This window comes from Nannobrachium achirus (assembly GCF_963921795.1).
Source record: "Nannobrachium achirus genome assembly, chromosome: 17".
NCBI classification, from domain to species: domain Eukaryota; kingdom Metazoa; phylum Chordata; class Actinopteri; order Myctophiformes; family Myctophidae; genus Nannobrachium; species Nannobrachium achirus.
The window spans coordinates 56,343,519-56,366,259 of NC_137824.1; the positions used below are offsets into that span (position 1 = coordinate 56,343,519).

Genomic DNA, 22,741 nt, shown 5'->3' on the forward strand with positions numbered 1-22,741 from the left:
AAACAGAGCACCTGTACTCTGTGGAGGAACTGCCTGGGCATAAAGGGGGAGAGCTTATTCACGTACTGGGGTTGTTATGGTGGGGTGGAGTATCAGGGCAGGAGTAAGGTTTTCTGTTCAGTGATGATGTATACATTTCTGTATTTCCAAGTACTGATAAAGAGACTCAGGAGTTCTGGAGTTTGGGAGCAGACTCTGCATGATAACACGGGACGTGCTTTTTGTCTGGGGTTTTTTATGACTAGCGCAGACATGACATGGGAATTAATTAGCCGTTAGACAAAATTGAGGGTAACCGAGTGCTTTGTGCTCCATGACAAAATGTCTCTATCCTTCTTGGGTCCGATTCTCAAGACTCGATTCCATCACAGGAATTTCTCAGGCTTCAGTTGTGAGTGGCTTGGTGCGTTCAGCTGGTCCTCTTAATGTATTTATAAAAATGCAACTAAATATTTGGGTTTGGGAATTTGATGCCATGCTTGTTCAGGCTGGAGAGGTCTAAGCGTTGTGTGGTTTATGCCAGCCCAGTGTACATGCATAACACTTTGTTTCCCCCCCCCCAGTTCCCACAACCAAATGTGAAATGTCTATAACACAACTAAGACTGTTATCATTATCGGTTTATTAGCTGTAAGTTGATTGCAACTTGCCAGTTTACAATTACGCATAGGGGGGGACCACCTGAAGGCATGCCAAGTCCAAATCCCTTTTGGAGGTGGAGACATTGCTGAGAGTACAGGAGCAATGTGAGAAGGCAATCAGAATGGTGACAGAACCACACCTAAAAAAAATAAATAGGTTGTAAGGTTTTAACCACTTCAAGCCTTTATTCTCAATCAAATGGACTAGAGTTGTACTTGGACTTATTTTTTTTCCCCATCATCACCAAACTTCCTCGACAAAAATAGCAGATCTACCATCACGACACGAAGTGATGTGAGCTTGTCAGGCTGGCATTGTAGCCTAGGGTGCCCAGACTGGCACCACACTGGCGGCCCGCGCCTGATCAGCAATTTTTGGTGAAGACATTTGGATTTGGAATATGAATGCTGCGTTTCAAGTGGTTAACCTTGGCATTGGGGTGGGGTACTGTCAAAGAGAGGTATCAGTAACACATAGGGTGCGTTCTTCAACTATTACTACTAAACAATTCAGGTGCTATTACTCCCAAACTCCTTGCTTTTTTTTTTTTTTTTTTTGTACAGATACATTTTAGAACAAAATGTTAATATTCTAGAACAAACTTGACCCCATCCCTCTTTGATACAAGCATTTAGTTTTTTTCATTGTTGAAAATGTGACTATCTACTATACTGAATTTCATTTTCTTCTCGAATGCAATGTAGACGTAAAAAGTTTGGTTCATTTCTCTGTTCCCTACAGTGGCTCTGTAACGGGTCTGTTTCCTCGAAAACCTCTCCTTGCTAATAGCCCTCAAAAGAATATACATATATATAAAATATACTTTTGTGTAAATGTGTTCTCTTTTAGAATACAACAAAAATCCTGTAGCATTGTAATTATTTTCGGAAGGCTTTTTTCACTTTATGTTATGTTATTTTTCAAGAAAAAAATAAAAAATGGTAAATAAAGGGCTATGCAGATCATCTGGTTATTTCCGTGGGGAGGAAGAAATTGTGATTGATCTTTTTTCCAGTGGTTGCAGTGGCGTCAGTTCAGAAAAAGCTAAGGTATGGCAACATGACTACACCAGTCATGTTGCCATACCTTAGCAACAGGAATGATACATTTATTTTAAGTACATTCTGTTTTTTTCCCCCGTTTCTATGGTTTCTTGGGCTGGAAAGCCTGGAAAGGTTGTTCAAGTACACTTGGCATGTTAAGCCTCGAACAGAGTCGGGTCCGCGGTCGCGGTGTAGTGCGGTATAGTCTTTTTGAGTCATAAAAACTACAACGTTAACGCTCAAAAAGACTACACCGCGGTGGATAGCCTTGCCTTCCACCGCAGACCCGACTCTGTTCGAGGCTTTAGTAAACGCGCCACAATTAACAATAATGCATTGCACCTGTGCAGCTGACCTGCAGAACCTGGGAATATACCATTCTGTCAATCTTGTTTAAGTGGACATTTTGCATTTGTAGTTATTTTACTGTAAGTTAACAACATAATAAACCAGGACAGATAGATAAAGAGACATTCATGGATTTATATTTAAAAGTAACTTTTATTTTCCCCCCTGGACCCAGGGTGCCATACCCAATTGACGCCCCTGGTTCGTTGCTTGCAGACAGTTGATGCTATTCAGAAACGATTTGTTCTCACAAATGACATATTGATAGGCTATTTTAGCCAGGGCCTATAATTGGTCTCCGTTCTCTTCCCTCACCACCAGTCACCATCCCATCCGCCCCCATGCAGCCTCTGTCACCAACCTGGAAATAAAGCGAAGCGAAAATAAATAATGTAGAGACGTAACACAACTTGCTTCACATTAACGACGCTGCTATTGGCACACAAACAGCAGCGCACCATCTTTACTTGTGTACTTGGGGATCTTTGAGGAGACAGATGTCCATTTGATCTGTGGATGGAAATCTCCAACGTCAGATCATCTTTAACAGCAGCAGCAGCAGCTGTCAACATCCATCGCATCGGGCGTTTTTAAACTCCAGTGACCTGGATGTAGAAAACTAAATTAGGCCATATTTCGTTTGTATGTTTTTTCTTTTTTTTTTACATCCCAGAAACAAATAATTTGCGATTTCAGCATGATAAAAAAAGAGCATTTTTAGACAACTTTATCGGCTGACTTAATTTTTTTTCCTCCAGAATTTATTTTTCATTTTGGAACAAATCCATCACACAGGAAGGATGGACGGGGGAGCGCTTTGTTCGCAACCTAGCTTTCTTCCATTCAAACAAATGGGAAAAAGTGCCAAGAGAAGACAACAATGTTATTAGCCAGTTAGCTCCACGTTAGCTACCCAGCTAGCTAACACGGGTGGTTTAAATAAAATAGGAGGGCGAGTTAGCCTAGCTATAATAGCCATGTATTGAAAAGGGGTTGCACCATTGTTATTTTGTTAGCTAATTTGCTAGTTTCTTAGCACAGCTGGCTGGCAGATTTTCCATCAAATCGCCCCCCAGTCCCTGCATTGCAACTTGCAAGCCTTTTAACCATTTTGCTGCTGCTGTTGTGTCAACTGACAAGCTAGCTTTGGCACTTTAGGCAGGGGCACCAGACAGTGATCGTTCTAAGGTTAGTGTAGTGGTGCCACTGCTATATTCTTTTTTTATTTCATTTTCTTTTTTGCTATTGCCAAAACACAACAACAACAATGGCTCAAGAGGCGTTTCCCCTGCATTTTCTGGTTTGGGATAATCAGTACCTGGAGCTTGACAGAGAACTGCAGAAAAAAGAGGTAGATTTTTATTTATTTATTCATATATATATATATATATATATATATATATATATATATATATATATATATATATATATATATACCGCACGCAGCCTTTGACAGGTGCGCTTGTTTAGTCGCACTCGCCATGTCCCACTAGTCTTGCTCTCAGTGGCGTCAGTTCAGCAAAAGCTAAGGTATGGCAACATGACTGGTGTCTTGCTCGCGCGCAAGACACCAGTCATGTTGCCATACCTTAGCAACAGGCACGATGACAATTACATTTGATTATTTCCCTCTGTAGCCAAGGTGTGGCAGTTGCCATGGTGTGGCAGTTGCCATACCCAATTGACGCATCTGTGTCCCACTAGTCTTGCTCTAAATGCTCTTTTTATTCTGCAGCAGGATGTGGAGCGCTTGGATCCGCGGGGGCGCACCGCGCTGGAGCTGGCCGTCTGTCTTGGACATCTCGAGTCGACCCGTGTGCTGCTCAGATACTCTGCTGACCCAACACACTGCAACGCACAGAGCTGGACAAGTAAGCACACTGTAATTGTAAGAGAGAGTGAGAGAGAGAGAGTGAGTGAGAGAGATATCCTGTGGGATGTCTCGGGGCATAGCTCAGGGGTAGAGAAACCGTTATTAGAGCACGAAGGGTTCCCAGTTCGAATCCGGGCTCCCCCCTGAAGAGTCCTTGGGCAAGACTCTGAACCCCTAATTGCTCCCTATGAGCAGGTTGGTGCCTTGCATGGTTTCCTCCGCCACCGGTGTATGAATGTGTGCGTGAATGGGTGAATGTAATGCACAATCTCTGTAAAGCGCCTTGGATAAAAGCGCTATATAAATGCACCATTTACCATTTATCCAGTGGGCCACTTCATTCCATTTGGATATATGCTTTAGTCTTGCAGGAGGCAGTAAGCACCGGAGACCCAGAACTTGTTCAGCTGGTGCTCCAGTACAGAGACTTCAAGCGCGCCACAGAGAGACTGGCAGGAATCCCGGAATTGTTGAGCAAATTAAGACAAGTAAGATATCCTCCTCATCATTGGACGTGTGCTTGTGACAGAATAGGCCCATTATGTCCAACCGGGGCGAATTATCTAAACTTAAGCGTTGGTTTGGTAGGTTTGTGGTTTTAGAGTGGAGGTTCCAAGTTGGGATGGGCTTCAGAGAATTGAAGTGGTCTAAGTCAGTGGTTCTCAACCTTTTCTGGCTGTGACCCCCAAAATTGAGAACCACTGGTCTAAGTTAGGATGCTTTGATCTTTATGAAACTGGTCCATTGATATCAAGGACAGGTTCAAGTTTATTTGTCTCCCTTGGGAGAAATTTGTCTTGGAGACAGAGACACATCTGCATTGTACAAAAAACACTAAAAGACAAAAAGACAAAAACAAACATACTCTATCCACCCCTATCATACATTGCCTCTACTCAATCTATCGTTTAACATTTTAATTGACAAAGGAACAAATGAGTGCTTATATCTATTATACTGGCAGACTGGAGTTCTATATCTTCTGCCAGATGGCAGTAGTTTGTACTCTCTGTTCAATACATGCAGGGGGTCAGACACTATGTTTTCGAGCTTGTCTTAACACTCCTTGTTCAAAAATGGCCTGGGGGGGGGGGGGGGGGGGGGGGTGTGTGTCCATTCCCATGATCTTCCCTGCCGTATTTGCTAGCCTAGCTATTTGAGACTTATATTTAACAGTCAGGTTTAACAGGTTTAACAGCCAGGTTACCAAACATATCATACTTGTGTGTCATCAAACACTCAGGTTTTGTTCAAAAAATCTGATAACATCTACAGATGCCAGAGAACACAACACTTTGTTGGCCTTGCTATGAAGTGTCCTTATGTCATGTCATCGTTGCTATCTCTTGCAGGCACGGGACTTCTATGTGGAGATGAAGTGGGAGTTCACCAGTTGGGGTGAGTGTGTGTTCATTTGCTTTCTCAGAGGTCAGTTTCAGCACCACATTGGTGGACAGCTCCCTCAGCAGCAGCTGTCACTCAGTTTACCCAGGGAGAAATGTGTCTGAAGGGCTGTCATGCATACCCGCAGCGCTATAGTTCAGGGGTCTTCAACGTTTTCAGGCCAAGGACCCCTTAGCAGATAGAGAGATGAAGCAGGGACCCCCAGATTCCATATAGTTTCATCGTTTGACGGCACAATCGTCAGTGTATTTTGGATTCGTGTCAATCAGATATTTAACCACTTGAACCGTCAATACTTAATAAACTTGGCCCTTCACTCTGTACTTAGTGTGCTCTTTTTCCCGCTCTACACCAAACCTATTTGCTGAAAATTGCCGATCTACAAGCTCACAACGCCTCGCAGTGCGAGGCGTTGTGAGCTTATAGATCTGCTATTTTTGGCTAAAGTTCGCAGAATATGGACATTAGGGTTCAAGTGGTTAATACAAAAAAATCGTAGTAACTCCCTGTAGTAACTCTGAGAACCCCCTAGGGGTCCCGGACCCCCTGTTGAAGACCCCTGCTATAGTTAATATTCCTGCACAGCTGAAAAGGTTGCTGTGGAAAAAAATGGCACTCCCAAGATTACATGTTTGAAATAATCTGCAATGTAATTCACGTGAACACTTGAAATGGGATATGTAGGCTAATCCGTTGTTGCCCATCCTTGCTTGTTGCATGGATCAGTGGTCATTTATTGCTCCTGAGATGGAACATCTGTGTGTTCTCTCCAGAGCAGGGATCTTCAACGTTTTCAGGCCAAGGAGGACCCTTTAGTTGAGAGAGAGATGAAGCAGGGACCCCCCACAACCTGTTCATAGATTCCATATAGTTTCATCGTTTGACAGCACAATCATCAGTGTATTTTGGATTCATGTCAATTTGTGTTTTCAGATATTTAACCACTTGAACTGTTAATTAATACTTAATAAACTTGACCTTTCACGCTGTATTTAGTCTGCTCTTTTTCCCCTCTACACCAAAGCTCTTTGCAAAAAATAGCCGATCTACAAGCTCACAACGCCTCGCAGGGCGAGGAGTTGTGAGCTTGTAGATCTGCTATTTTTGGCTAATGTTCTCAGAATATGGACACCTATAGGGTTCAAGTGGTTAATATAAAAAAGGAGAAAAAAAGTTTCTATCACACAAAGATTTGGAGGACCCCCTGTAGTAACTCTGAGGACCCCCTGGTCTGGTTTTACACTCAGCTGCAGTCCTTCCACTTTGCCACTTTTGATTTTATTTATGCCATTGTCTGGCATCAATGTAGACCAACTCTTACTATATTTTTCAGCGCGGACACTGATTAGATTTACCTTATAGCTTTGACACCTTGGGCTGTCACAATTATTACATAATCGCCTAATCGCAATTGTTTGACATACTGTAATCGCAATTATTTTGTGTAGTTTACATTTAATCGTTTACATGTTGAAAAATGTTTATATATTATGTTCAATGAATGAATCTTCAATGAAGAAAATACACCCGCACACTGCCACTTGCAAGTTCCAAGTATAAATTTATTAAAAGCAACGTTTCGGTCGGTAGACCTTCCTCAAGCCGACGCACCTGCTTGAGAGGAGCTACTGGGTGTGCGACAGTCTTCTCTTTATATATATATTATGTTCAAACATTAAAAAAAATAGTGGAAATAGCAGATCTACAAGCTCACAACGCGTCGCAGATCAGCTATTTCCACTATCAATGTTCTTTTTAACTATAAAGTTGTCAAATATGTCCTTCATGTCTTTGTATATTTAGGTTATGTGTCATATCTGCCATGTGCAACTTCAAAGCCATCAAGCCAAACAGGAATGTAATTGTCAACGACAGAAACACAATTAAATCGTTTATCGCAATTATTTTGAGTGACAATTAATCGTCATGTAAAATGTCATAATTGTGACAGCCCCGGAGCCCTAAAATCAGATGCCACTGGTGACATTTCATTCTTTATTCCTATTTCATCCTATTCCTACCTTCTCATGCCTGGCTTCCTTATTTGGCTTCCTCTGTTTTGGCCTCCACTCTCTTACTGCAGTGGTTCTCAACCTGTGGGTCGGGACCCCCAGGAGGGTCCCCAAATTATTTTGGGGGGTCCCCAGATGATTAACTTCATGTGCAACATTGTTTTCTCACTCAACAGTAAACAAACCAACATAAAGTTTAAGTGTATAGAGGTTATCGGCACATTTCTAAAGTGACAATTTAAAGACTTTTTAATGCCTCTAACATGAGAAATTAAACATTGGCCAAATTGTCAAATATTAGAGGCTGAAATTGTGAAAATAGCCGATCTACATGCTCACAACGACTCGCAACAATAGAATGTGTGCTCGTCAGGGTGGGGGGGTCCCCAGTTAAAATGTGATTATTTTGGGGGTCACGGCCTGAAAAGGTTGAGAACCACTGTGACTTACTGTACCTGCTACTTCTTCTCTCCCTCCTCCAGTGCCTCTGGTATCTAAGGTGTGTCCCAGCGACGTGTACCGGGTCTGGAAGAGTGGTTCCTGCCTCCGCGTGGACACCACCCTGCTGGGCTTTGAGCACATGACCTGGCTCAAGGGCAGGCGCAGCTACATCTTCAAGGGCGGAGGTATGGGCGGTTCACGACGTGAAGAATGAAAAAGGAGAATATATCTTTTCGTGAGATGATTTCAGATAATGCCACTTTAACAGCGTGGAGTTGTTCAACTGGTGTTCTCTATTTAAAGGGAGTGAAGTGTAATTAAAGATTGTTCCCATTGGCAGGTGCCTGGTCTTGGGAGACTGCGTGCGCTCTCTCTCTCTCTTCTCTCTCCTCTCTCTCTCTCTTTCTCTTCTCTCTCTCTCTCTCTCTCTCTGCCTCCACTCAGTGGTCTGTCTGTGGTAAGGCATTCACCAAATATTCGAATATTCGAATATCAAAGTCCCTATTAGACGTTGTTCACCGAAGTCGAATATTAGCTTATTTATTTTATTTTTTTATTGTTTTCTCTTTAAGAAAATATATAGTATATAATGCTTGGCTAGATAGGAAGTCATAAGAATGAGTTGTCAATGCCCCTGGTGGATGAATTTGTTAATACCAGGGGTTCTCAAAAATTTTTAAGCTGTGACCCCCAAAATAAACATTTGAACTGGGGGCCCCCACCCTGACAAGCACTTGGAATTGTAGGTATTACATTTAATGTGACTCGGTTCCGCAGATAAATATTGTGAAAATAGCAGATCTACATGCTCACAACGCCTCGCAACGCGAGGCGTTGTGAGCATGTAGATCGGCTATATAATATATATATTCGGCTATATAATATATAATTCGAATACTAAAAATCACTATTCGTGAATGCCCTAGTCTGTGGTTGTCGGAGCTGTCTGCTTCTGTTTGTGGATTTAATTTGAATTAAAAAGAAAATATATAAATTATTTTGAACCAGAGCCACTCTGCTTTTCGTAGACTGTGGTATGTTTAAACGGACTGCAATAATTAGGGGGCCAAGCACCAGGGCATTTTCCTGGCCCGGCCAACGTGACCGGAAACGTTTTATTCCGTCCAACTGTTACTGTAAATTAACCAGACATAATTAAATACACGTCACGTGCGTTGTTTATGTGATTGTGCACCACCCAACCATTGCTACGGCCGAGCAGTGCAGAAACAGATGCAACAGATGCAATGGTGCTGGGAGTGAAAATTATAATGTAGGGGTGCCTCGGATTAAGAAAATATTTGTGGGGTGCCCTGAGACAAAAAAGTTTGGGAACCCCTGGTGTAGAAGACGCAGAGGAATTTGCAAGATTTTGTCTTGATGGCTGAATATTTTACAGTTTGAAATATGCCACTATAAGCAACATGCGTGCATTTTAACATCCACAATCCCTCAGAGCTCTGCTCTGCTGTTTCTAATGCTCATTTCATTTGTTAACGCATTCTGGCCGGGAACACATTTTTGTGTAGTAGTACATGTACTCTACAGTATGCAGCAACATATTTGTTTTTGTAATTTTTGAATAATAATATTTGACGTTTTTTCAGAAAACCTAGGTCAGGCCTAAACATGGTACTTCTTTCTCAAGTTCAGCCTGTTATGTTTCTAATTGGCTTAGACTTAATATTGCATATGGCTTTTTTCATATTGCATTTTGCATTGCTTGGCCCCTGTATTGTTTATTTTATTGTCTCCACCAGCCGAAGGCAGGGAGAGACTATGTTTTCACCTCCGTCCGTCCGTCCGTCCGCGTGTGTGTGTCCGTCCACAAAGTTTGTTACCACCTAATCTCAGTCGCCGTTGGCCCGGTCGCTGCCAAAATGAGCACACACTCCCTGGATGCCAATTCAGAACCTCTGACCCACATTTTTTCAAATGGGCCTGTTCTAGCGCCACCATGAGGCCGATGTTTGCAAAACACATTTCTGTACACCACTCCATTTTGTCCAAAAATCCTACAAATCGGTAGGCAGTATCTCGACAGTCATGTGATCGACATGGATCTGTCATCCATGCAGTGTCCGACTGCCATGAAAAGTCTAAGATTGGTGAAGAACACATGCCACCCTTTTTACATTGGCCTATTATAACACCGCCAGGACGCCTGGCCTGGTAAAGACCTGTGCTCGGAAGAGCACTGCTTCTAGTTTTATTTATGTTTTAATTGAGGCTGTGGCAGGAATTCTGTTGATCAAAAAAGCCCATACACTGAGGTCTTAACCACTACAGTCACTGGACACGGCTCGCGTTCATACAATGTCTGTCTGTTCTCTTACTGTATGTACTGTATGGCCCACCCAGAAATGTTGCCCAGTGGTGAACAAAAACATGTGTTCCTTTTTACATGTTTTATGTTGGGAGTATGTAGTGCATTTCATCTGCAATTGTGACTTGTGTCCCCTCTCCCAGATGACGGGGCCATGGTGATGGAAGTTGACCATGAGAAGCAGGTGGTGTACACCGAGCCCCTGGCGCTGTCCCCTCGCGACACCCCCTCTCTCCTGGCGGCCATGCAGCCCTCGCAAGAGAACACAGCCGCGAGGCTCACCTCGCCTGTCGTCTCCACACACCTCAACACACGCAACATCGCCTTCGAGAGGTAAAGCCTCAGTAATACGTTAATTTCGCGGCATCGGTGTAACACACTGAAAATAGCAAATCAACATGCTCACCAAAAAATCTCAGCATGATGCGTTGTGAGCTTGTAGATGGAGAGAGAGAGAGAGAGAGAGAGAGAGAGAGAGAGAGAGAGAGAGAGAGAGAGAGAGATGGTCATCGGTTCCACTAGTGGCCAAAACCATGTCATTATCCTCACCGCGAGGGATTGTTTGTCTGCCATCTGTCTTGTCTGTGAACAGTTAATCTCAGGCACCAGCACCGCTGGACTCATTTGTGTGAAACTTTGCATACACACTCCAAGGAGGCCCACATTTTCATGCCGCTCGCGTTTTGTCTGAGGACGACCTAGAGAGAGCGTTTTGGCCGTACTGGTGTGGATCCTAGGATCATACTTTTGACCATGCAAGCGTACAATGCTTACAATAGCTATTTCTTGTCCTGTTGTTTAGGAACAAGTCAGGAATCTGGGGTTGGCGCTCTGAGAAGACTGAGGCGGTCAGTGGCTATGAAGCCAAGGTCAGTGACTGTTCCTTAGCTCCTTACAAAGCATGGTTTTGGGCCGTAGTGCTTTTTTGAGGACTGTCTAGAACCGGTCCAGTTGAGATTGGGAAGCACTTCTGGAAGAGACTTAAAGTGAAAGTCTCTCTGTACAAAATCACACCCAGTTTGAAGTGAGCGTGCTATTTATGAGTTAACAGTATTTCATTAAGTGTCCCACAAAGCTTGGCCAATGTGACCCTGGGCGTACATACGATACGGACAAAGCCAGATGTTGGAGCTTAGCTCCTTCCAGGAGCGCCGCTCAAAAATAGACCATTTCCTGAAGTCCCCCTACTGGTGGGCGATATGGTGATAATTATCGCCGAGACGATACAATGTCTCCACAATATGCCTTTTCAGAGATATATTGTGATACAATTGAGGGAGCCTTGTAAAAAATCCTGTTGAATTGTTGATACAGAGATTCATTGCAGAATTCAATTTAAACCTGCATTTTGTTCTAAATCAGTGGTTCTCAAACTTTACAATGTCAAGGTCTCCACTTAACCCTGACAGTATACAAATGAAACCAAATGGACCCGTAGGGATTTGGTTTCATTTGTATACTGTCAGAGTTACATACTTGTAAAGTTCAATTTAGACCTCCCAAAGGGAACCCAGAGAGTCTAGTTTTTGTCAAGTAACTTGAAAAATAACCATAAAAAAACAATGTGAAAAAGAATCGTGATGAAACCGTGTATTGTGATACAGCTTGGGAAATTATGGTGATATTGTATTTTTCCATATCGCCCACCCCTAAGACCCCCTTAGTCTCGTGTGAAGAGCACAGGTCAGAACAACGCATCACAGATGGAACCGACACAAACATAGCCTTGCGTCCACAAGCACACAAACGTCACCATTTTATAAATTAAACAGTTATTTCACAGCTTAGCATTTTACCACCATGTTCTTATAACTGACAATACAACAATTTCAATAGTTATTAAACATTTGTGATGTGATGTTGGGGAAAGTGAAATATACCTCTATTCACCTGGTTCCCAAATTAGTCCTGGGTGATATGCTACGTACTAGCATGTGGATACAAATATTGTGTAACCGACAGTAGATAATGTGTATGCAGTGGAACATTTTGACAAAGCATTGGTGACTTCCAATAACAACTGGCATTTAAATATTATAAATATCAAAAACATGTGACATGCAGTAATCCTGGTCTCAATAATGCCTCCCCCTGGCCAGCCGGGGCGCCTGATGGAGGGGAAAGGAACTGGTTGGAATAACGTGTTCCTTCCACACGCTACGTCCATCCCAGGGAAATCCCTCCTGTCAGGTGAAAAGAAACAACTTGGACTACTCATGCATTGAAGGAGGCATGAGGTCAGTCTGTTGTCTCCCCAGGCACGGCAGAGGGAGAGCAGAGACCAGGATTACATAGGCAATTGGCACTTGGTGAAAATGGGTTACAAAAATCGTGGGATAAAAATGATAAAAAATAAAAATAAACATGTGACATCTCTTTTTCTGTGACTGGTCCAGGTTTACAGTGCTACAAATGTGGAATTGGTGACCAGATCAAGGACAGAGCACCTATCAGACCAGGACAAGTCAAAGAGCAAAGGTAAACATACAGACATACCTTACTGTTTATATATAAGACACCATTCAAATCAAATAACGTTCATTCATGTTGTCCCGTGTTCCCAACCAAGGCTCAAAGACCCCACTCCAGTCCTTCCTTGGGATAGCCGAACAGCATACTGCTCACAATGGGGTGAGTGTCCTCGTGGTGCACAAGTGTGTACTAGGGCATTAACGAATGAGTCGACTTTATTACAAAAGTCGCCTCCCACCAGAGAAAGTTGAAGTTGAAAAAAAAAAATCCTTTGTATTTTTTTCTATCATTATTTTTGCTCCATGTGTGCGTCTCTACAGCATTCAAACAGTAGGATTGCTTCGATCAATCAATCAACTTTATTTAGAAGACACATGGTCCATTAATAACAAGACACATAAAAACACATAAAATAAAAAAAATAAAAAACTGTACAGAATCATTAAAAAAAATACATCATCTATACACAAGACAATCGTACCAGTGTTCCCAGAAAGGAGTTTTGCGACTCATTCAAACGACACATAAATCTATACATTAAATTCCTCCGAAGAGCTTGAAAAGTGCTTATACCCAGGTTACAAAACAGCTCACTAGCACTGCTCCACCTAGGTTTTCTCAGAAGTATCCGTAAACAGTCATTATAGGCAACTTGAAGTTTTTGCATGCTTGCCTTCTTGAACTTAACCCACAGGGGGGCGGTATACAAAGGAGTACAATATGCTCTAAAGAGGTTAGCTTTCACATCAACAGAGCAGAAATGAAATTTCCTCCCCAACATGTTAGCTTGAGCATATAATGTTCGTCGCTGCCTATACAGATCATCATCATCCGTCAACTGGTCATTTATGACATGTCCCAAATACTTGGCTTTGCTACATACAGGTAACACTTGACCTGCCAGGTAGAAAGATGGAAAGGAAAGATTTTTATCATCCCTCGTCCTACAGGTCATGACAACACTCTTCTTAGCGTTATATTTGACATCAAAAGATAAACCATACGCTGTTCAAACATCAAGCAAATGTTGAAAACCAGCACTACTGGGAGATATTACTGCCAGGTCATCCGCGTACATAAAATGGTTAATTAGGGTGTCCCCAATCTTACAACCATCTGCTTATTGTCAAGGACGGAATGATCCAATATTACAGTGCTACATTACATTTGGTATAATATGGTTCTATTGTGAAAATAGCAGATCTACATGCTCACAACGCCTCACAGTGCGAGGCGTTGTGAGCATGTAGATTGGCTATTTTCACAATTTCTGCCTCTATATATTTGACAATTTGGACAATGTTTAATTTGTCATTTTAGAGGTATTAAAACGTCCTTAAATTGGCACTTTAGAAATGTGAAGATACCCTCTATATACTTAAACTTTATGTTGGTTTGTTTACAGTTGAGTGAGAAAACAATGTTGCATATTAGGTTAATCATCTGGGGACCTCCCAAAATAATTGGGGGGTCGTGTGTGATGTGACAAAATCAAACGATAAAGTCGACTTCAACTCAACTTTTTACTTGCAAAAATCACAAGTCGTTAATGCCCTAGCGTGCACCCACAACATTATTGTACTAGGCAGACTTATGAACAGACTTCTCCTCACCCTTTCAGAGTAATGTGTCACAATGCGCCAGCCCCCACAACCCCACAGCCATCACAGCTGAGGAATACTTTGACCTGGAGTTCAACCTGAACGGCAGAGACATAGGACGACCCGTAGAGCTCACTAGCAAAGTTCAGAGGTAAGCGGTCTCAGTTACACGCTGAAGAAGGCCCCACAGGGCCGAAACGCCCGTCCTGTTTGTGTGCAGTAGCTGCTGGGGGAAATCCCTTCCATAAATCAAGAAGAATTCATTCTAAAGTTAGTGCTGGTGTCCTTGCCTTACAAGTGAACTACGCTGACGTGTTCTCAGAAACTGGTTAAGAATCTGGCTAAAAAGGAGATTTTAATTTTTTCTTTCTATCACACAAATATTTGGAGGACCCCCTGTAGTAACTCTGAGGACCCCCTAGGGGTCCCGTACCCCCTGTTGAAGAACCTTGGTCTAGAGAGGAATTTCAGTGCAGTTTGTACCTCCTGGAGGTTGGCTCTCCTCAGTCAACATCTATTCAACATCTACAGCTGAAACATCTCTTCGCTGATCCAGCTGCTGTCAGTGTTAGGATCCGGCCGAGGGGTCACTAGCAACATAGAAATGTACTCCCTCCTTCCCAGTCCCTGAACACAGCCAGCCAACACCAGTTTATAAAATCCAAAATACAGTAATTTATTTGAAAAGTGACAAAACATAGTTAACTCAGGGTGTGCGCCTGAACATAATATCTTAATCAAGAGCAAAGAGAGCTTAACGGTTGCACCCATATACTACTTACTTTAGGGTGACCATATTTTCAGCCGTTCAAACCAGGATGCAAACCACTGTTCCTTAAAAGCGGGACCATTCTCTAATGTTCGTGCACGCGCACATACACACCGCAGTGTTGCATACAGGCAGTGAGTGATTGACAAACAGCCTCAGTGTTGAATTCAGACACGCAGTGTATTTGTTCATGTTTTCTGATTGTTTAGGTGAGCATGTTTTCTGATTGTTTAGGTGAGCATGTTTACATGAAAAGAGCGTGATAAATGTCTATGCAACAACTGAAAACGGCTACTATTATTGTAATTCTGGTGAAAACCGGGACAATTTTGTAGTGAATGTTGAAACCGGGACATATTAGTGTTTTAGAGATATTTGTCGGGACACCGGGACACGCAGCTTGAAACGGGACAGTCCCGGACAAACCGGGACGTCTGGTCACCCTAACTTACTTGGTCTTTCTCTCTTCTCTCTCTGTTTCTCTCTCTCTCTCTCTCTCTGTCATCTCTCTAGGTTTAAGGCCACCCTATGGTTGAGTGAGTCCCACCCTCTGTCGCTAGCTGAGCAGGTGACGCCCATCATTGACCTCATGGCCATTTCCAATGCCCACTTTGCCAAGCTGCGTGACTTCATCACCCTGCGCCTGCCACCCGGCTTCCCTGTCAAAATAGGTGTGTAGGGGGGATTATGTTGTGTGCTCCATTTCCCATGTATTCACACATGGTCGGCAGGGTAGAAAATGAATTAACTGCAAGTAGGGATGGACATCGGTATTGGCCAATATCAAAAATCGGCAGGTATGATATCAAACCGGCCGAATCGGTGATCGGCAGGTCACTGACATAAAACCGGTTTTATGCCAATTGTGTCTATGGCACTGCACAGCATGATGCTCTGGTCCTGTGACTAAAGTAAACATTAGCAAGTAGCAGCCAGTCTACTTAGTGGCAGCCTACAGAATACAGATGATGCTGATTACTGCAATGTAAGGATATATTCCATAATCCTGTGTCAATGTCGTCTCCAAAAAGAAGGAGAAAAAAAAACAGACGGTCATATTAGACTGGATATTGTCTGTGTTTTTGGATATTGCACTATTGTGATTGATTTGGCATTAGTGTTCTTCTAGCTTATTGGTACTCAAATTGAAGTATGTCTTGTAGGCCTACTTGGCCTGAAAAAAGGGTATTTGAGCAACCCTATTTTCTAGTTATTAGCTAAAGAAATCGGTATCGGAAAAATCGGTTTTGGCAGGTCAGACCTTCATAAAACCGGAGGATCGGTATCGGCCAAGAATTTTGCAAGTATTTCCAAGTTTCAAATTTGTATGTTTCTTCGCAAAGTAAAGCCCTGCTTCATCATACAAGGCTGTCGCACAACAGTAGTGAAAACAGCAGATCTACAAGCACACAACGCCTCGCACCGCGAGGCGTTGTGTGCTTGTAGATCGGCTTGTAGATCGGCTGTTTAAATCATTTTTAAAATGATAAATACAATACTGGCTTTCAAGCAGTTTCAAGGGGCACACTTGACCCTTCTCAGGGGCACACCAAAGGTCCCCAGGCACAGTGGGTGAGAAACACTGATCTAACCCAAAAAAACAAAGTTGTCCTTTAACCCTCATTAGCAGGTCCCACTTTGCTTGCAGTGGTCAGTGTCAACACATGTTAGTGCCGTTCTCTGTCCCATTTGACTTGGGAGTCGAGGCCATGCCCTGTGTTGAAGTGGACTGTCCCTCTCTCTGTGTTGAAGTGGACTGTCCCTCTCTCTCTCTCTGTGATCTCCAGAGATCCCTCTCTTCCACGTCTTGAATGCCAGAGTGACCTTCAGTAACTTGTGTGGCTGCGACGAGCCGGTCAGCTCGGTCACCGTTAGCACACCAGAGGCCTCCACTGAAGCAGGTAACTGCAACCGTTCATGAATACATACACACTAACTGCAACCGTTCATGAATACACACACACTCACAAACACACTCGCAGCTTTAGCAAGGACGCTAACCTTGCAAATTCTCTAATCGTGCCTTCCGGTGCTCCTCAGAAGCATTGTATTTACCATGTTTCTAACTTCATCCATGTTTGTAGGGCTGTCACGATTATGACATTTTACATGATGATTAATTGTCACTCAAATAATTGCGTTTAACGATATTTAATTGTGTTTTTGTTGCTGATAATTACATTTCTGTTTGGCTCGTAGGCTTTGAAGTTGCACATGGCAGATATGACACATAACCTAAATATACAAAGAAATGTGAAGGGCATAATTGACTACTTTACAATTTAAAAAGAACATTGATAGTGGAAATAGACGATCTACAAGCTCGCATCGCGACGCGTTGTGAGCTTGTAGATCTGCTATTTACACTATTTTTTACTTATTTTAAAAATATATGAAGATTTTTCAACATGGAAACGATTATGGCGATTATGAAAAATAATTGTGACAGCCCTATTGCTATGGTTACCCGATGTCTTCAATCAAAGCAGTTGAGCGTTCTTCCGACATGCACTAGAAGGCACGATCAGCCCCTGTCTTCTTTCCACTTTAGGAGTGTCTGCCCCTCCTTTCCACTGCGAGGTGGACCCTTCTGTGTTCGAGCCGCCTCCAGATTACACTACCCTGGGGCCGGGTCGCAGCGAGCCCATGAGAGATGAGGACGACAACCTGCTGCAGTTCGCTATCCAGCAGAGTCTGTTGGACGCGGGCACAGAGAGCGACCAGGTTAGTGCAAGGCCTGTGAACTACTAGCTTGTGTTGTGTTGTAATGAATGAATGAATTTTATTTGTGTAGCACTTTTCCAAACATCATCATCACCAAGATCATTGCAAATTAAATTGATTTTTCGATTCAGTTACGATATCGTTACACCCCTAATAACTGGCCATTATATTTGGAGGTAATTTGATTGAACGATTTTAATTTGTGTGTGCAACTGTGCGCGCACGTGTGTGTGTGTGTGTGTTTGTGTGCGCACGCCGCCTAGGTGACCATCTGGGAGGCCCTGACCAACAGCCGGCCAGTGCCTCCGTCTCCTGTGTATGAAGAAGACTCTCAGCTGGAGAGGTGAGACGGCCATATCTCTAACTCTGTGTGTTCTCATGTCTTTAAGCTGCTAGGATCAAACTGGGGAAATCTTCCTTTTTAAAGAGAAATGAAACCAGTTTTTGAACTGCCTATATGACATATGGTAAAACATGTTACTGCTAGTCGTGATTTCAACATTTCCTAGAAGACAAAATAAAACCCCAAACACAGGTATGAAGTGTTGTCCGGATGTAGTTAACCGTTGTCCTGATGACTGCACTGTCTTCACGCTGTGTCCCTCTCCATGGTGTTAAGCTTGCAACCAAGTAGAACTTGGTCACACTTGACGAATGTGACGGCTATTGAGCTTCCTCGGACCAGCCGAAAGTCACTCCCCCTGATACTCCGTACTGCCTGATATTCAAATTAGGGCATTAACGAAAAAGTCGACAAGTCCCGTCGACTTCATTACACAAGTCGATTCCCACCAGAAAAAGTCGAAAGTTGAAGTAAAGAATAAAAAAAATCGTTCTATTGTGAAAATAGCCGATCTACATGCTCTACATGCGAGCATGTAGATCTGCTATTTTCACAATTTCTGCGTCTATCCACAACTTTCCAACATCCCATCGTGCATTGCGCAGAAGGCGAGCGGCATTTCCGGCGTCGCAGCCGAGTGTGATCTACAAGCTCACAACGGTTGCATCTGCGACGCGAGCTTGTATGTCTGCTGTTAAACGGAAGTGTCCCGCAGATAACAGTAAAGTCTTGCGGAAACAGGTGGATATATTTGACAAATTTGGACAATGTTTAATTTGCTATTTTAGAGGTATTAAAAAGTCCTTAAATTGGTACTTTAGAAATGTGAAGATACCCTCTATACACTTAAACTTTATGTTGGTTTGTTTACAGTTGAGTTAGAAAACAACGTTTCACATTAAGTTAATCATCTGGGGACCCCCCAAAATAATTAGGGGGTCGTGTGTGATGTGATGATGACGTCATCAAACGATAAAGTCGACTTCAACTCAACTTTTTACTGAGTCGAGTCGACTTGCAAAAATCACAAGTCGTTAATGCCCTAATTGAAATATGGGTAGTAGGCAGGGGTCGGCTGTAAGTGTGTCATTCATTACTTTTTAACGTGTCATTCATTATTCAGTCTACAAATGAATGAGAGAGTGTTTTCTACTGGTGATTCAGTCAGAGTGTATCAAAGGGTGCGCTCGTTTTATTGTCCACGTCATTGCAAGCGGCGCGAAGGCCAGCGGACCTTGGTCCTGCTCTTCGCCCCCGAGTGCCGCAGGCGCGAGTGGCCGCGAGTTACGAAGCCGTGGTGAATGCAATCGTTATATTTATGCCCAGGCCGTAAGGCCTGGGCAAGCCCACGATAAACGCCCGCGCAGTCCACCCGGTGCGCATTTCCGAACGCACCCTTTGATACACTCGGACTGAAACACCAGAGGAAAACACCATCCCACAAATGAATATCCTCATGTCTCTTGCAGGGCCATCCAGGAGTCCCTGTCCATCTCATTGGCTAGTAGGGAGGAGGATGACGACGACGATGATGATGATGCTGATGATGCAGCAGACCCCACCCAACCCTCCTCCGCCTCCCCATTGGATCCCGCTGCCACTTCTCCACCCTCCTACACCACCACTTCTCCACCCTCCTACACCACCACGGTGGCCGAGCCGCCACTGGCGGGACAGTACGGCGTGGCGAGCAGCTTTGATGAGCAGCTGCGCATCGCCATGGAGATGTCTTGCAGAGAGCAGGAGGAGATGGACAGGTGAGTGACTGACTGAAGACTAGGGATGGGACGATACGCGATATTATCGTTTATCGTGATAAAAAACACTCACGATAATCGTATTGTGGACATTTAGTATCGTGGACATTTAGTGATATCGTCCTCCGTCATGCACTGGGATCAATTCACCTTTTATTTGCCGAGCTGCATATCTGGTACCACTTAAACCCTCTATAATTGGTAAAAGGTACTTATAATATACCGTACGTACTTGTCTTTTTTTCCACTCTCTATCAGATGTCTTTGCCAAAAAATAGCCGATCTACAAGCTCACAACGCGTCACGTTGTGACGCGTTGTGACGCGTTGTGAGCTTGTAGATCGGCAATTTTTTGGCAAATGTTCCGCCCCAGGATAATGGATTTTGATTATCGCGATAATATCGTAAATCGTGATTTCTTTTGTCACAATAATCGTGATATGACATTTTCATATCGTCCCATCCCTACTGAAGACTGAAGGTGCATTCACACAGGAGGTCAAGATATGTATTTTTTAAGTTTAGCAGCCCAAATGTAGGCAGTCTATCTTAATACTTTCTCCCAACTAGATAGCTTGCAAATGGGTATGTTGAATACAGCAACATCCTTGTGGGAATAATGGCCATTTCGTTCACATGAGTAGTGTTATGTCCGTGCGTACATGTGTTGATATTCAGGTAACGCTGTGCAAAGTCTCTGGGTTTTCGCCCATCTCGGCTCTCTTTTACATATCGTCACTGTCGGGCAGAAACCTCGTATCTCCAAGATTCAAATTTTTAATTTTTTTCGCACAGCAAAGCCCTGCTTCATCATACATGGCCGTCGCTCAAAAGTAGTGAAAACAGCAGATCTACAAGCACACAACGCCTCGCGGTGCGAGGCGTTGTGTGCTTGTAGATCGGCTGTTTTCACTGGTTTAAATCATTTTTAAAATGATAAATGCAAAACAAACGGTTTTGGACATACAAGTTTTCCACCCGACAACGACAATATTTTACCTGTTCTCGTTTTAGGAAGCAGAAAGAGGAAGAGGCGGAGCTAGAGAGGATCCTACAGCTGTCACTCACCGAGAAGTAATGTCACGAAGACAGAGATGGAGGCGGGTCTTCACTGGGGAACAAACTTAATTTATTCTTTTATTTGGAGGTGTGTGTGCGTGTTCTTTTTTTAAGTTATTGCTGATATTTCATTTATCTTTTTTTCTGATACAAAGGTAGCTCTGGTCCATAGTGTTAGTGGAGTTCTCCCTAACGCTATGTTCCTCTAACTCCCAAATCCTTGGCAAATCCGGAAAGACCCGTCGTCTGGTCCGAAAATAACAAAAAACCAAAGGTATCAGTGGACAGTTGAAAGCTTACTCTACTTAGTGGACGCGGTCTGAGCCCCCCACCACACCATTAAAATACATTTCTAGGGCAAAATTTAAAATATTCCACTGGATGGAGACACTCTTCCTGGTTGAAGACTGTTTTTAAGAAACAGTGCTTCAAACGTCGCAGAGTTGAATAACACAATGAGACTAATGCTTGTGTAGTTCGGTCCTCTGACCTGCGCGGCAGTAGTGAGTTGGCACCTTGATGGCGACGACAAATAGTGAAAAACTAGAAGAAATGGAGTCTCCATCCGGTGGAATATTTTTCATTTTGCCCTAGAAATGTATTTTAAGCGTGTGGTGGGGGGCTCAGACTGCGTCCACTAAGTAGAGTAAGCTTTCAACTGTCCACTGATACCTTTGGTTTGGTGAGGGGCGGAACAGTTTTTGTTATTTTCGGTCCAGACGACGGGTCTTTCCGGATTTGCCAATGATTTGGGAGGTAGAGGAACATAGCGTTAGGGAGAACTCCACTAACGCTATGGACCAGAGCTGATACAAAGGCTGCTACAAGAGAGTGTTTATGGGACCGGATGAAGCAGTGATTAACTTAATGGAATAAGTGAGAGAAATAATGGCTGAAGACAGGTACTGTACTCTTAACATTTAGAATGAAGGAAAAGATTAAAGGGAGAGTCTTTGTTTTTTATTCCATGTTTTATATTTTTCACAATACTGCTGTCCTTAATGAGTGATAAAAAAAAAATCCTTCAGCTGTATACATCATTAAAGATATTGCTAATGATGCCGAAATAAATAATCACCATTATAATGTAATAACTGATTTAAAAAATAATTATATGATTATAATATTTGAAACTGAATTATGTTGGCTGACATGCGTGTTAAAAATAAAAGAAATGATAATGACCCAGAATTGTATTTATTTATTGTTATACTAAAACTGAAAATGAACTTTTTGTTCATTTCTACACACAACAGTACATTTTTGTTACATGTATTATATTTTGCTGTTTACGTCATGCTCATCTAATGTTCTCTAGCTATAATTATAATATACTTTATTTCTAGAGCGGGGGTTCCCAAACTTTTTTGTCTCAGGGCACCCCATAAATATGTTTTTCATCCGAGGCACCCCTACATTATAACTTTCACTCCCAGCACCTTATATTTATAGCACATCGTCAAAACCGTTTTGTATTTATCATCTATAAAATGTACTAAACTAGTGAAAACAGCAGATCTACAAGCACACAGCGCCTCGCATCGCGTAACACATTATATGAACAAACATGATTACATTAATCTTCTGGGTCAACAATTTAACTGATAAATGAACCATGAGGATTCAGGATTTTACTGTGTTATATTTTATTTTATGATGACTTCCTGCTATCTGATAGGCCGTTGTAAATTAATCCCCACCAGTGAATAGTTTTTGCCTTCGTTGCTGTAGAATGTCCCGAAGTTGTTCGTCCATTTTAGTTGGCTGTCGGCCTAGAGATGGAGAAATACACCAGATACACCGTTATCACTGATCTCTGCACAACACTTAACGACCTTTCACACATCGGCTATTTCCACTATTTTTTTTACTTTAAAAAATATATATGCACATTTTTCAACATGGAAACGATTATGACGATTATGAA

The 22,741-nt window shown here is 42.8% G+C and overlaps 1 protein-coding gene across 1 annotated transcript; it reads left to right on the plus strand.

Annotated features, from left to right (window-relative positions):
- Nucleotides 1–2,904: 2,904 nt before the first annotated feature.
- On the plus strand, nt 2,905–21,847 carry ankrd13d (ankyrin repeat domain 13 family, member D). Its single transcript, XM_080745617.1, has 16 exons — nt 2,905–3,384; nt 3,769–3,904; nt 4,270–4,394; nt 5,259–5,304; nt 7,805–7,948; nt 10,233–10,422; nt 10,892–10,958; nt 12,486–12,567; nt 12,659–12,720; nt 14,183–14,313; nt 15,445–15,602; nt 16,719–16,832; nt 17,483–17,655; nt 17,919–17,998; nt 19,468–19,755; nt 20,770–21,847. Exons 1-16 carry the CDS (start codon nt 3,301–3,303, stop codon nt 20,831–20,833), a joined length of 1,944 nt encoding a protein of 647 aa, XP_080601743.1. The 5' UTR covers nt 2,905–3,300; the 3' UTR covers nt 20,834–21,847.
- Nucleotides 21,848–22,741: the final 894 nt, after the last annotated feature.

What these genes read in the sequence shown, in the direction of transcription:
- ankrd13d (XM_080745617.1), top strand. Translation starts at nt 3,301, where the DNA reads ATGGCTCAAGAGGCGTTTCCCCTGCATTTTCTGGTTTGGGATAATCAG. An exon ending in GGACAAGTCAAAGAGCAAAG is followed by an intron (nt 12,568 to 12,658) that starts GTAAACATACAG and finishes TTCCCAACCAAG; the next exon opens with GCTCAAAGACCCCACTCCAG. An exon ending in AGAGGCCTCCACTGAAGCAG is followed by an intron (nt 16,833 to 17,482) that starts GTAACTGCAACC and finishes TTTCCACTTTAG; the next exon opens with GAGTGTCTGCCCCTCCTTTC.